General features: G+C 48.2%; 1 protein-coding gene across 2 annotated transcripts in view; it reads left to right on the top strand.

Moving 5' to 3' along the window:
• CCDC127 (coiled-coil domain containing 127) overlaps positions 1-8,561 on the top strand; it is an 8,814-nt gene extending 253 nt beyond the window's left edge. For both annotated transcript variants that reach the window (XM_034998867.1, XM_034998869.1), the window contains exons 2-3: positions 1,768-1,898; positions 7,555-8,561. In XM_034998867.1, the coding sequence (XP_034854758.1) occupies positions 1,778-1,898; positions 7,555-8,216 (783 nt within the window). In that variant the 5' untranslated portion in view covers positions 1,768-1,777 and the 3' untranslated portion in view covers positions 8,217-8,561. The remainder of the gene's footprint in view (positions 1-1,767; positions 1,899-7,554) is intronic.
• The last annotated feature ends 5,962 nt before the right edge of the window (positions 8,562-14,523 follow it).

Below are 14,523 nucleotides of genomic sequence, written 5' to 3'. Positions count from 1 at the left end.
GGGGTGGGTCGGGGTCGGGAGGGCTGGGGCTGGGGCTGGGAGAGGTCCGGGCGCCGGCCCGGGTTCTGGGGTGGGGGCGGGCGCCCTGCTGACACTGGGAGCCCCAGCGGTGGATACGGGCAGAGGAGCCGGCGAGGGTCTGGTTCGGCGTCCCGGGCTATGTCTTCACTGACTCGCTTGATTCCGCCTCTGGTCCACGAAGTGTTTTTGTTCTTCGTGTGTTTTACGTAAGGCACCTGGAATCTTCTGTGGGACGAAGTGGTATGGGAAATAAACTGTTCACTTTCCTGTGTTCGGTATTGTATTGTTAGGATCTTTCTCATGCACAATTGTGTGCAATATAATTTTGAAATATTTTAGTGAGTTAAATTTACAATGATCCATCCACTCTTATTTTTTTAAGATTTTACTTATTTATTTGACAGAGCGAGCGAGCGAGCGAGCACAAGCAGGGGGAGCAGCAGAGGGAGAGAGAGAAGCAGGTCCCCACTGAGCAAAGAGTGGGATCATGACCTGAGCCTAAGGCAGTCGCTTAAACCAATTGAGCCACCCAGGCACCCATATTTTATTGACGTTTAGGTTGTTTCCAAATCTTTGCTAGTGTTAAATAAGGCAAGAAAGATTATAATTGTGTATAACCCTTTGTCTTACTTAGGATTAGGTTGCTTTTCTTAGAATTGTGTTTCCACAGGCCCTATGCCCCCTAGGTGGACTTTATTGGCTTGGAGGAAATGAAAACCATTCTTCACAGACCTACATTGAGAGTTTTGCAGTTTAGTACTTTCAGAACTAATTTTTCATTGTGTAGTTACCACAAACTCCTTGACGTAATATTTTTGGCATTTCTTTATTGCCAGTTAGAATTTTATATTTCTAGATGTTAAGTGTTTATTGAAAACCCTATTAAAATGTTTCAAAATTGAATTGGATTCCTTTTTTGTTATGTAAGTCTTGATTATTTCTTTGTTTTTTTAAGATTTTATTTATTTGACAGAGACACAGCGAGAGAGGGAACACAAGCAGGGGGAGCGGGAGAGAGAGAAGCAGGCCTCCCGCCGAACAAGGAGCCCGATGTGGGGCTCGATCTCAGGACCCTGGGATCATGACCTGAACCGAAGGCAGACGCTTAACGACTGAGCCACCCAGGCGCCCCTGATTATTTCTTGTCTAATCAGTGTGTTTTATTTGTGGCCATCACATAGAAATAAGCTGAAAGTCTCATTGCTCTATTTTGTGAAAATGCCCAACCTAGTGCAAGTACCTAGTAAATCGGTAAATTCATGTTAACATTAGACCCCAGCCTAGTTACTGAGATACAGCATGAGCTTTAAGCAGAAACATCTGTAATTATGGTGTTCATGCCACCAAAGTCAGGAGGCATGAGAGCCTTCCTAGCACTGTCCCCATCTCCGCCACACACGCTTGCCTGGGCCTCTCCATGGCCTCTCCGTGTCATTTGCCATTTCCTGAGGGCCAGTGCTTTCATGTCTTGCTATTTACATATTTTTGTGTACAACCATACTGTGAAGCTTGTTTATATTAGAGATCTTAACACCACTTCACTTGTATTTCACTTATTTGAGACCTCTTTCTCTCTCCGACTATATCATGAGTGGCTATTGTCTGAGGCCTTGTTTTTTTTTCTTTTAATCCTGTAAGGCTCAGTGCTATGTGGCTCATAGGTAGAACTGAGCCAAGTAGATGATACAGTTGTGACATTTATTTTGTTCCTTTTATATGGTTAATGGTTTTATTATTTACTTCAAGGTACATCTCCATGAATAACTTAAATGACCCCCCAAATTGGAATATCCGGCCTAATTCCAGGGCTGATGGTGGTGATGGAAGCAGATGGAATTATGCCCTATTGGTTCCAATGCTGGGATTGGCTGCTTTTCGTAAGTCATGGTTTTCCTAACATTTGCATTTGGGGGGCTGAAAGTGTGGATCCCAAAAACCTTGGGCTTTGGACCCTGACAGATGCAAGTGTACATCCTAGTGTTATCCCATACAGTGAGTCCTAGGCAAATTACTTAACCCCTTGAGCCTTAGTTTCCCTATCCATTGAAGCATTGTGAGGGCTAAATAAAACAAGATATTTTGTGTGGAGTGGGTTTTAGTAACTATTAGCTCCTTTCCAGACTTAACTTTTCTGAAGGAAGCTCTCTCGGTTCAGTTGCCCTCATCAGGACTGACAGGGAAGAATAAAATAGGTGTAAAAGAAAACCAGTTTGGTCATCTGTTTAATGTTTAGGGAATCAGTCTTAAAACCTCTGCTCACCTGGCCAGCTTCTCTCTAGTTTGAATTGACTTTGGGGAAATTACCAGTTACTGGTCCGTTATAATTATTCCAGCCCTTAGCTTTTATTTTCTACTACATGATAATTTTCTGATGTTCAGGAATTAGTTTTATATTTTGTCATATCCCACAGTTTTGGATTGACACTTACGAATATGAGAAACGGAATAATTGAATGGAAGAAAATCACAAGCTGCCGTCTGTTTGCAGTGATACTTTTTATGGAGTGTTTTTTTATGTGCTTAGATTTCTCAGGTCAATAGGCTTACCTCAGAGGAAGTGAAGGATGAAGAGAGTAGCATTTATCAACTGTTCATTTATCTGCCTTTACTGTAGACTGTGCCAGGAGACTAGTTTACACCGATATTTGGCAATATAATTTCTATTTGTTTATTTATTTATGGGGGGGACGCATGTGGGGAGGGGCAGAGGGAAAGGGAGAATCTCAAGCAGACTCCTCACTGAGTGGGGAGCCCGATGCGGGGCTCTGTCTCACAACACCGAGATCATGACCCGAGCCAAAGCCAAGAGCCACCCAGGTGCCCCTTGGCAATATAATTTCTAAACTATGTAGTAAAAGATTTTTGGAGACTCTTTATAAGAATGCAAAGATAAAAGTTTTTGATGATCATGCTACCTAAGCAAGACAACCAAGAAGAAAATACAAAATATTCATTGACCCTTCTCAGGGACAGAAAGCAACATTTCAAAAGTCCAAGGAGGCAAGAACCTCAAAAGTAAAGGTTGTTATGAAAGGCTATAAAAGCTAGAGTTTGGAAAGGAAATGGAGTGATGAGAGTTGCCCCGGGGCCTGTCCCAGCCTCAAAACTAATTAGTCATTGTTAGTCAGTGTAATGTTAAGCCTTCCAATTCCCTCACCAAGTTCATCACCCTAGCCATAGGCAATAGGTAGTGGTTCCAAGGGGAGCTTTGCAAGGTGACAGGCTGGTGAGCTTCTAAGTGGCAACACCCTTAGGGCTGGGTTTGGATCTGCCCAGTCTCTGACCTAGAAGCAGGCACTGTGCAGATCGCTGAATCAAAAAACACTACCTGATCTTGTCAGCCTTCATGGGAGTTGATGTTTAGTTTTTTAAGGAAGTGCCAAAATGTTTTCCCGAGTGGTAGTACCATTTTGCATCCTCATCAGCAGTGTGTGAGTGATCCATTTTCTTGTTAGCCTCACCAGCATTTGGTGAGGCCACTGTTGTTCTTATCTTACACCCATTGTGGTTTCAGTTTGCATTTCCCTAAGAGCTAATAACGTTGAACATGTTTTCACATTCTTATTTGCCATCGGTATAGCCTCTTCCACGACATGTCTGTTTCTGTCTTTCGGCCATTTTGTAATTATACTGTGTTTTCATGTTGAGTTTTCAGAGTTTTTTACTACATCCTAGATTCTGGTATTTTGTTGGATATCTAGTTTGCCAGTATCTTTTTCCACTCTGTAACTTGTTTTTTTATTCTCTAAATGGAGGCTTTCGCAGAGCAAAGGTTTTAATTTTGGTGAAGTTCAAGTTTTTTCTTTCATGGGTCATGCTTTTCCTCCTGCAGCTCTTTGCCTAGCCCTAGATCCTGAAGGTTCTGTCCCACATTTTTTCTTGAAAGTTTCGTTTTACATGTCCATGATCCATTTTGAGTTAATTTTTTTTTTTTTAGTATAATGTATGAGACTTAGGTTTTCTTTCTTTCTTTCCGATCTGTTTGCCTTTTGTTTCCTTTTCCTTTTCTTGCCCTGGCTGACATCTCCAGGCCTCCACTGAGAAGTTCCCATCTTACAGGAAGAGCATTCGGTCTTCACCATTAAAGGTGACGTTAGCTGTGGGTTTTCATAGCTGTTCTTTATCAAGGCAAGGAAGCTCCCCTCAGTTTTTCTTTTTTTTTTGAGTTTTTATCACCAGTGGGTGTTGAATTTTGCCAAGTGTTTTTCTGTATCAGTTGATGGGATCATGTGATTTTTCTTCTTTAGACTATTCATATATTGGGTTACAGTGATTGATTTGATCATGGGTCATGGGATCCAGCCCCATGTCAGGCTATGGCTTTGTGCTCAGCAGGGAGTCTGCTTGAAGATTCTCTCCCTCTGCCCCTCTCCCCACTCGCATGCACTTTCTCTCTCAAATAAATAAATCTTTGGGGTGCCTGGGTGGCTCAGTCATTAAGCGTCTGCCTTCGGCTGAGGTCATGGTCCCAGGGTCCTGGGATCGAGTCCTGCATCAGGCTCCCTGCTCAGCGGGAAGCCTGCTTCTCTCTCTCACACTCCCCCTGCTTGTGTTCTCTCTCTTGCTGTCTCTCTCTCTGTCAAATAAATAAATAAAATCTTTAAAAAGGGGGCACCTGGGTGGCTCAGATGGTTAAGCATCTGCCTTCAGTTCAGGTCATGATCCCAGGGTCCTGGGATCGAGCCCCACATTGGGCTCCTGGCTCAGCCGGGAGTCTGCTTCTCCCTCTCCCTCTGCCTCTCCCACTGCTCATGCTCTCTCTCTCTCTCTCTCTCTCTGTGTCTCTGTGTCTCAAATGAATAAATAAAATCTTTAAAAAAAAAAAAATCTTTAAAAAAAAAAATCTTTGAAAACAAATCTCCACTTGGTCACGTCATATAACCCTTTTTACGTATTGTAGAATTACATTTGGCAGTATTTTGTTCAGGGTTTTATGTCTGTGTTCATCTGGGATTTATTATTTTAGCCCTTTGGCAGAGTTCTCTCTTCTCCACACTTACTTCAGCATCATGTGTTTTTTTGTGTCAGTTACTGTATTTTTCAGTTCAAAATGTTCATATGCTTGTTTTTGTATCTCCTATTTCTGTGCTTAGACTTTGTATTGTCATGCCTGCTCTAAACTCTTTGTCAGGTAACCCTAACATCTCTGTCCTCTCGGTATTGGCATCTACTGATTATCTTTTTACACTCAATTTGAGATCTTTCTGATTCTTGGTATGAAGAGTGATTTTCAATTGAAACCTGTGTATTTGGGGCATTATGTTATGAGGCTGACCTTTTATTCGGACATTCTGTGGATTCTTCTTGGATAGGGCTCTAGCAGGGGAAAGGTGGCTCTGCTGCCTCACTCCCAGGTGGGGATGGAAGTCCAAGTTCCCCACTCAGCCTCCGGTCCCCTCATTACCACTGGGCAGGAGCCGGGGGTGCAGCTCCCCCAGGTTTCCACTGATGCTCCTCCCTGCCTGGGAGAGATCTTGTTACTGCTCCCCACTTGGCCACCTCTGACATCACCCCAAGGGAGCAGGAGGGGCTCCCATCAGCCTTTGCCCAATGGATGGGGATGGAACCACAGTGACTTTGCTGTTTGGCCGGAGTGGAGTTGTTATTGTTGAAGTTTCTGTCTTGCTAGGCCACCTTCCTAGCCCCTTGGCCAGAGAGAGCAGACTTGTGCTGGGGCTTTTTGAAAGAAAGTCTTCACCATTGGCATTTCAGCTCCAAGTCCGGGAAGTGTGAGGCAAAATGAAACCCCAGGGGACTCACCACCGTAGCCTTCCTTGGGTCCCAAGGTCCCTTGCCAGTCTGCCTGCGGTTCTCTACCTTTAAGAACCCCCTGGGTTTGCCGTACTTATGACACAGGGTTTCCGACTGTGCTGAGCAGGAAGAATAGGAAAGAGTACTTCTGTTCCATTTCCCCAAAAGCAGGAGCCTCCACTCTCTTCTCTGCCTTAGGAAACTGGGGCTGTGCACAATTGTGTTTGCCCAGTCATAAGGCAGGGTTCTCCAGGATCAGACCCAGACTTAAGGTTTTTCCATTCTGCTTCCACACTTCCCTCTGCACACGTCCTTGGTGATCTCCCCCACCTGTGTCACGCCTCTGTCCCACCTCTTCCTGGAGGCCTTCCTATTCAGTGCCACCCACCCCAGACTTGCCTGTAATCACAGCCTGTACCATGTAGTCTGATGTGCAGCTCGGTGTGTTCTGTACCGGTCGCCACTTGTTCCACGTGTCAGTGGTGGTACTTCCGTTGGATCACACCTGGGTTAAGGCAAGAGCGGCCTCCTCTGCCCCCTGCTGCACCCCCACCTCTATCTTCCACTTCTTACCAGAGTCTCTGAGGACCTCTGTTGTTCAGGCCTGCTGACTTCCAGAGCGTGCTCCAGTCCCTCGATAGAAGCCCTGCAGCGACTCCTGGACACCGTCTGCTCAGGACATGTAATGCCCACTCCTGTCCCTGTTCATTCTGCCTAGAGGGGCCTTTCCTACCAGCTGCTCCTCGTTTTTCCAGACTGGTTCCCATTCACCTCTTTCGTGAGCCCCTCCCTGACTGCACCCCAAACGGAATTAGTCCTTCCTTCCTCCCCTTCTCACAGAGCTCTCAGTGCTTATCAGATGATACTGTAACTGTTGCGCTAGCGGCCAGGCCCCTGCCTGTGAACTTCAGTGGAAGGAGGAGATGAAGATGACGTGTGCTTTCGAGTTTCCGTTACCAGTGGGACTAGACGCTGTTTGTAGGTGAGGAAGGAATGCGTTTGGTCTCACGCTTACAGAGTTGGGGTGGCAGCAGCACTTCAAGTGGAAATGACTTGCAGGCGCACGCAAATACTGCCTCAGAGGATGGTTCCCAAGGGACGCAGGGGAAGAAGACCCGAATGGCAAGGACACCGCCTTGAGTGCTGGGGAGGGAAAAGGAGCCTCCCCGGCACTGGATTTCTCCATGCAGCAGAGGACAGAGGCCCAGCTGCTCCTCAGTCTGCCCCACGTTTGTGACAGTCGAGTTGCCCTGGTTTGGGAAAAGGGAGCCAGGCCATGTCTTGAGGTTGAACATCTTCCTCCACCTTATTTTTATGTACCCTTGTCAGAATAGAAGCGAGATGACCAGGCAGGTCTGAATGTACTTTGCAATCACTCAGTTCTGTAATCACCTGCCAACATTACAGGAAGCATAGCAGTGTTGACTTTTAAACCTTGGCAGTAGGACATGGAGGCCCTGTGGCCAGAGTAGGCATTGGTGGTGAGTTTGAGAGCAAAAGAAAGCAGTGGTGGATTTTTTCAGGCAGAGAAGATGAGGAGTCTGGAAGGGAACTGTCAGCAACCTTGTCACACTTGTCCTTGGGGACCCTTACCTGATTTTAAGATAAGAATTTTGATTATTATATGGCTTCATACAAAATGTTACCCGTACCTTTCAGGGCTTCAGATTTTATTGAAATGCTGTCCTTAGCTGCTTTATGCTTTTTCAAAATAAAGATTATAAAACTTCAGCTCTGACTTCTCATTAAGTGTGTTTTTCTCCCCCAATTTATTCGTGTCAGGTTGGATTTGGTCCAGGGAGTCCCAGAAAGAAATCGAAAAAGAGAGAGAAGCGTACCGTCAGAGAACAGCTGCTTTCCAGCGGGATCTTGAAGCCAAGTACCATGCTGTGATCTCAGAAAACCGGCGTGCAGTTGCTCACTTGTCTTTGGAACTTGAAAAGGAACAAAACAGAACGACTAGTTACCGAGAAGCCCTTATCTCTCAGGGGCGCAAGTTGGTAGAAGAAAAGAAGCTTCTGGAACAGGAGCGGGCTCAGGTCATGCAAGAAAAGAGACAGTTGCAGCCCCTGAGAAGTGCGTATCTGAGCTTCCTGGAGAAGGAAGATGACTGGCAGAAGAGGGCCAGGCTTGTGCTGAAAGAGTTTGAAGACGCTCTTACGGAAAGACAGAATATCTACTGCAGCCTGTTCCTCCCCCGTGGCAGGCGGCTGGAAATCGAGAAGAACTTACTGGTCCGAGCATCCACTGACCCAGTTGCCGCTGACCTGCACATGGCGGCTGGCCTGACTGACATATTTCAGCACGACACATACTGTGGCGACGTCTGGAATACCAACAAACGCCAGAATGGGAGACTCATGTGGCTGTATCTCAAATACTGGGAACTGACTGTTGAACTGAAGAAGTGTAAGAGAGTTGAGAAAGCCATCCTAGAGAAGTAGGGCAGGAGCGAAGTACATCTTCAGTGATGCTGTGGCGTCCCGGGGTATCGCCGTGTTGTCGGTTCCTTCTGCAGCCACCTTCCAGCTGAGTGGTCTTCCATTCCCACCACCGTCTGAGTGGGACACGGTCTCTTCCTTGGCCCTCTTCAGCTATAAGGATGCAGTTTCTCGGGAGGATTTTTTTTTAAGCTGTAACATTTTATTAGGCTGAACAGTATAACGTCATATCTTTGCTGTAGGGTAAGATTGTTTTTAAGAAAGTCATACAGTATCAATCCTCACTGTAAGTAGTTTTCTGTTTGTTTTTATCACTCCCTAAATAAATTCTGTTTTCTCCTCAAATTACTTTTCTCTCTCCTAGAATTATAAAAAGAAGTTGTCAGGTAATGAATAGAACTGCCTAATGAGGACAGAAAATAGTAACATTATCAAGGTTTCTTGCTGGTGTGAGCATCTCTCCCACCAAAGGGAGAGAAAGTGTTCCTTGTATCCAGTTGACACCCTGGTATGTGTTTGGGATTTGGCTTGTGTCTGTATTTAGTAAGCACATATTATTTATTAACAATGACATGTAATAAAAAATACTTGCCATTTAAAAGCAACAATGCCACCTATGTGTGTAATTCTTCACTCTTTATAAAATGTTTTTGTATAGATTATCTCCATTTTACCACAAACTGATCAAAGGTAGGCACTTGCCCATTTTTCACAAAGCTAAGGTGAATCAGCCTCTCACACGTCACCCCTGTAATCCTACCCCGTGTAATCCCAACATGGGAAGAATATGTAGCAAAATCAGAGAATGGGACGCCTGGGTGGCTCTGACTTTTGTTCAGGTCATGATCTCAGGGTCCTGGGATCAAGCCCCGTGTGGAGCTCTGCTCTCAGTGGAGAGTCTCCTTTCCTCTGCCTCTGCGCCTCCCTCTGCTCATGCTCACTTGCTCACTCTCGCAAATAAATAAGGAAAATCTTTACGAAAAAAAAAAAAATCAGTAGAGGAAAAGGCGCGTGGGGGCAAGTGAGCCTGTGCAGCTTCCAGAGTCTTCTCCCAGGGGAGTCATGGGAGTGCTCCCTCCCACCGCCCCCCCCACCAGCAAGGAGCGTGAACTGTTGCCAACCTGGGACCCCCAGAGACAGCCCAGCGCTGATGTTGATGGCTGGTCATGTGGGTATCCTCTGCTTGGCACGCACCCAGATTGCAGAATCCTGGAAGGAAAGCCGGTATCCTCTCAAACTACAAAATTTAGACACAGTGGGCTGCCCTTCCTGGTCGGTGGCAGGGAGGTCCTCTCCAAATCCCGGTTCCCCATGCCATCCAGGGGCCAGCCTTGCCGCAGGCCTTTGGAAGGCCCACAGTCTCCTTGTGCAGGTGAGGCAGCTGGACCTGCCGCCAGGAGAAGCTGTCTGGGCAGTGCGGCCCCAGAGGTACTGGAAACTTAGAGGCAGTTCCTTGGTAGCAAGTGGCCCAGCAATGGCTGCGCTGAGGTCCGCCTGCTTTGGAGGCCCGTTTCTACCCGGCCTGCCTGCCTGTCTGTGGCAGGGAGACAAATTTAGGAATACTAAGCTGACAAAAAACTTCACGTCTAATTGTAGGGGAATGTCATTAGAGCTGGGTTTGGTCTGGGGACCAAAATGCTGAGGACTTACGGCCCAGTGGATCTGCATGGTTTATGCTCACATGTGGTTTTTAATCTTCAGAGCAATTTCAGAGACGAAGAAGCGGCTCAGAGCTACCGACCGAAAGGTCCCCCATGGGGCTGGGGTCCTCGCCCCACGCTCTGCTCTTAGCTGCTGTGCTCGGCACAAGATGGTTTCATGCTTTTCTTCTCCAGTGGCTCCTCCCGTCATCTTTCTGCTCAACTGTCACTGCTTGACCCAAACAAAAATAACTTACTCAGGTAAATCTGAACTAAAAAGTTTCTCTGGTTATTTGTATCACCTAGAGTGGTGTCCATTCAGTTTCTTTTACTCCACTGACTCTCCCGGTACCCTTGGATAAACCACCTAATGCTTTCCCCTTGGTTTTGTTTTTAAAAGGAGGGAAATTCAGGGGGCACCTGGGTGGTGCAGTGGGTTAAGCGGCCGACTCCTGGTTTCGGCTCAGGTCAGGATCTCAGGGTCTTGGGCTTGAGCCCCGTGTCAGGAATTCTCTCTCTGTCCCCCCCCCCCCCCCCCACCGTGTCTCTCTCTCTAAAAAGTAAATAAGTAAATCTTTAAAAAAAATGAGGAAAATTCAGCCAGCCATTTAGTAGGTAAATTTCAAGGTGAATTGTTAATCCTCATCCTATTTTCTAATGTCCAGCATGCTGTGAGCCTAGTCTTCAATAGCTTGATAACTATGTTCAGATAATTCAAATCAGTTTAGACACTGGTTTGATAGCAAAATCAGAAACTTGCTACAGAAAATTATGTTGGGCCATGTTTGTATTTGCATAGCACAGCTGCCTTCTACTAGCAAGTTTATTTGAGGGTTAATTTGATGCCATCCATCTTTTTAACACTGATTTTGTTAGGTTGGAAATTTGATGACTTCACAGATGTATCAAAGGAGGTCTGGACTAAGTGACACTAGAGTGGAACATTATTGAACTAAAAGGGTTTAAAATTGAGAAAGAGAGTAGGAGCCAGGAGCTGTTTGGTATGTGTGCAGGATTTGTGGGGACTTGGGAGTCAAACATCATTCGTCCAGGCTGCTTTCCGGAAGGTCTCAGTAACTGAAACCTTGAGCCAGCAAGGCAAGGAGGATGCTCCAGGATAAAAGGGCCAGGGCTGAGGCAGGACCTGTCTCTGGAGGGAGCCTGTCTGTGCTGTAGTCAAGAGGACGGGGCGGTGGTTGCGGTGGGGGGCTTTGGGGGGGGGGTTCAACCTCTGCTTTCTAATTGTACTTACTGTGAAAGTACCTATTTAAGCGTGTTTTACTTTGGAATAAAGTTGGAAGGCTCAAGGATTGACCAGGATGTTCCAAAAATAAAACAAGAAGCAGGCGGTGATTCTGTAAATTAATCCCACTCAATTTATTTGTTAAATATGCTTTTCCTCCTTGTAAAAGTTCATAGAGACAGATACAGAATTCTCATATGTATTTCTTGTGTGTGTGTGTCTATAATGCATATGTGGACTGACAGATGAAGTGGTTGATTTCATGAGGACAAAGTAATCCTGCAAACATCACACCAATGATGCGATGTTATGACAGGGAAGAGACCACCAAAGAGCCTGTGTGTTTTTGAAAAGGGAAGTTAGGGGCGCCTGGGTGGCTCAGTCGGTGCAGCATCTGCCTTCAGCTCAGGTCGTGGTCTCAGGCTCCTGGGATCGAGCCCCATGTCGGGCTCCTTCTTCCTCTCCCTCTGCCCCTCCCCCTGCTTGTGCGCTCTCTCTGTCTCTGTCAACAAAATAAAATCTTAAGAAAAAATGGAAAGGGAAGTTATGTCTAATTAAACTATGTAACAGAGTATTTCTATATGGGATTGTTCAACAGTCTGATTGCTAAACAGTTTACCCAGATCATCTCTCAGGAGAAGGAGGAAAAGTCTTTGTCATCACTTTCACTGTCTCAGTACTCTGTGAAAGCCATCTGCAGTGAATACACAGGGGCTGGTGAAGGTTCCTGTGCTCACTCGGTATCTCGTGACAGAGCATGGGGACCCCACCCAGCACAGAGGACATCCTGAGCCCTGCAGAGAGAGTTCCGGACTGTGGAGGCCAGAGGGATGCCACTGGGCCTCCTGGGGGCAGCCTGAGCCATGCTCGTTGGATCTGCCCTGCCCCATGTGAGCAAGATGCTCCTCTCCTCCAGCAGTGACAGAGACAGCTGCTCGGTTTCTCTCTGCGTCAGGACTCCGGCTGTAAGCAACAGAAAGCGATTCAAGCTACCTGAGACAGTTTTGAGGGGGCTTTATTCAAGGACATGTCATGGGACCTCAGGGCAGGAATGGAGACTGCAGGCCATTTCCTCAGAGAGGAACCAGAAATGGCCAACAACGGTCAGGAACCTCGGAGCAGTGGTCTCCCTGCCTCATAGCTGCTTTAATCTTTCTCCTTCTGGGTCTTCAGAATTTGCGTCTTATCTGTTTGGTTCCCACGTGTGGCAATTTGGGGACTACTGGGTTACAGGCTGCTGTGGCATTTGAATGGAGAGGGTGCAGGGAAATCAGGCGTGTGGCTTTTGTTAACCTCACAGGAGATCTTGAAAAAAGAAATTGAGGCTTATTGGCTGCCTCTGTGGCAGCTCTGAAGGAAATCCGTCTCCTGCAGACCCTCCGACAAGTCAGGGTCTTGTCAGGGTGCAGACAGACCGCAGGGAAGCGTTGAGTTCCGAGGCATGGCGCCCCAGCCGCCCGCTGCGCCGGGAAGCAAGCGCACGCCTGGCCTGCTGTGCTGCGTGGATCTAAGGGTGAGGTGCCGCACCCTGCTGTGCGTGCTCACGTGTTTCCCTCCATAGTGTCCGGGCATGGACACTGGCTCTCTGTGGGTGGCCTGCAGTGGGTGGGGGCTGGGAGCCCGGCTGCCTGGAGCCAGGGCACAGAAGCTCATGGAGGGGTGGACGGGGCTGTTGGCAGGATTTGTCACATGAGGGCAGATGCTGCAGCCCCCGCCGAGGTGCTGAGAAGTGCCCTGCTTGAAAGGGGCTCTACCCACAGCCAGGGCTGACTGTTGTAGGGGATGCCGTGGTTTTGGGCCCCAGGCTGATGGGGCTCGGGAGTGCCAGCAGCAGGTGGGTAGAGTCCCTGCGATGGGCATCAAGACCCAGGTGAAAGCTACAGCACTTCCACCCATAGGGAGCTGCCGCAGTGGCCAGCCATAGAGCATGGGGTCCTGAGGTCTAGTGGGTGACAGCTCATCAGGGGGTTGCTCAAGCCACATAGTGAGAGCACCAGTGATGGTAAGAGCCCCAGGCTCATGCGCCCCGCACAGAGAGTCCCCTGAGTCTGTGGATCTCTCCTAGTCTGGGGCGTAGAACTGGAAAGAACCATCTGGAACAAAAGTGGAGTAGGAGGCCCCTGAATCTGTACTCCCTCTTTGCCAGGATGGGCAACAGGAAGCAGGGCAGACTTCCTGGAGGAAGTGCCATGATGAATCCACCACAAAGGACTTGGGGAAGGTAAAGACCATGTCCTTGATGTCCCGGAAGGTGGTTTCCCAGTGTCCATCATGATCCTCACCCTGTCCCCATTCAATTCAGCAGTCTGGCCCCTGGGAAGATGAGGTGAATTTGGGCACTGAGAGGCCTTCAAGCGTCACCAGGAGGAGCCGCAGCACAGCTGCCCCGTGGTACCCTCCCAGCCTCTTGACCCTTGGCCCTCTCTCTGCCCCTCTCTCTGCCTAGGTGGTGGGTTTTCTTGTCCCTACAGTTTGCCGTTGCGTTGGATCCATGCCTTCGCAGGATGAAAAGCACAGGGATGCGCCTGGGTCCTGGCAGATCCCTGGGACTGACGTCACATGGACATCGTCAGAGAGCCTCTGAATCCCAGGCTGTGCAGGTGCAGCGAAAACCCCTCATGGCTGGAGACAGTACTTCAGGGTTGGGGCCTAGCAGGTGCGCAGGAACAAGTAAATGACAGGCACCAGGATGGCATAAGTTATGCCCTGAGTTACGGGAGGCCTCAGTTCTGCTTGGGCTGCTCCACGTGCTTTGAAATTGCTCCAAATGTGCCTCCCCAGGCTCTTTGACTTTTATGGGGGCTTGTTCCTCAGAAGCCCCAGGGGCAGGGGCTGTTGGGAACATTCACCACCAGCAGACACCCGCGTGCCCACCTCCTGCCCCAGCCACTGCAGAATCCCTGGGCCCTTCTCCACCACAGCTGCCTGACTCAGCCACATACATGCTGGGGTCCTCTCCTGCTGGCCACAGACATCAACAGTTGAAATCACTCCACTCTCCAGAGTTAGATTCAAAGCATCGCAGAATTTTGACCTGTGCCTGCTCCACTCTCTTTTCAGGGCTTCTTGCAATACCAAATTCCATGTGCTGAAATAGGGTTCAGAGACTTTGCCAGCAGGACAGAAGAGGGCGGGTGGCCCAGAAAGCAGATCTGAGGGGCACAAAGAGTTAGAAGTCACCTCTTCCCTCCTGCCCACTTTTTGGACATACTCCTTTCCTGAAAGACCCAGGAGGAACATTATTGCCTTCCCCAGCAGGTAGACTCCTGAGACAGCTATCACTCTGGGGGCCTATACCTTAGGCAGCCCCACTTGGTTGTTGGGGAGAAAGGCATGAGACATACGGGGGGAGGCAGCATGGGATTACCTGGATGGGGACTTACCTGGGGAGGGGGGAGCATGTAGGGTATAGACATACCTGGGGGGG

This window comes from Mirounga leonina, unplaced genomic scaffold (assembly GCF_011800145.1).
Source record: "Mirounga leonina isolate KUSES-001 unplaced genomic scaffold, KU_Mleo_1.0 Mir_95, whole genome shotgun sequence".
Taxonomy (NCBI): domain Eukaryota; kingdom Metazoa; phylum Chordata; class Mammalia; order Carnivora; family Phocidae; genus Mirounga; species Mirounga leonina.
The sequence above is the reverse complement of the archived record's forward strand: the minus strand, read 5'-3'. Positions and strand labels throughout refer to the sequence as shown.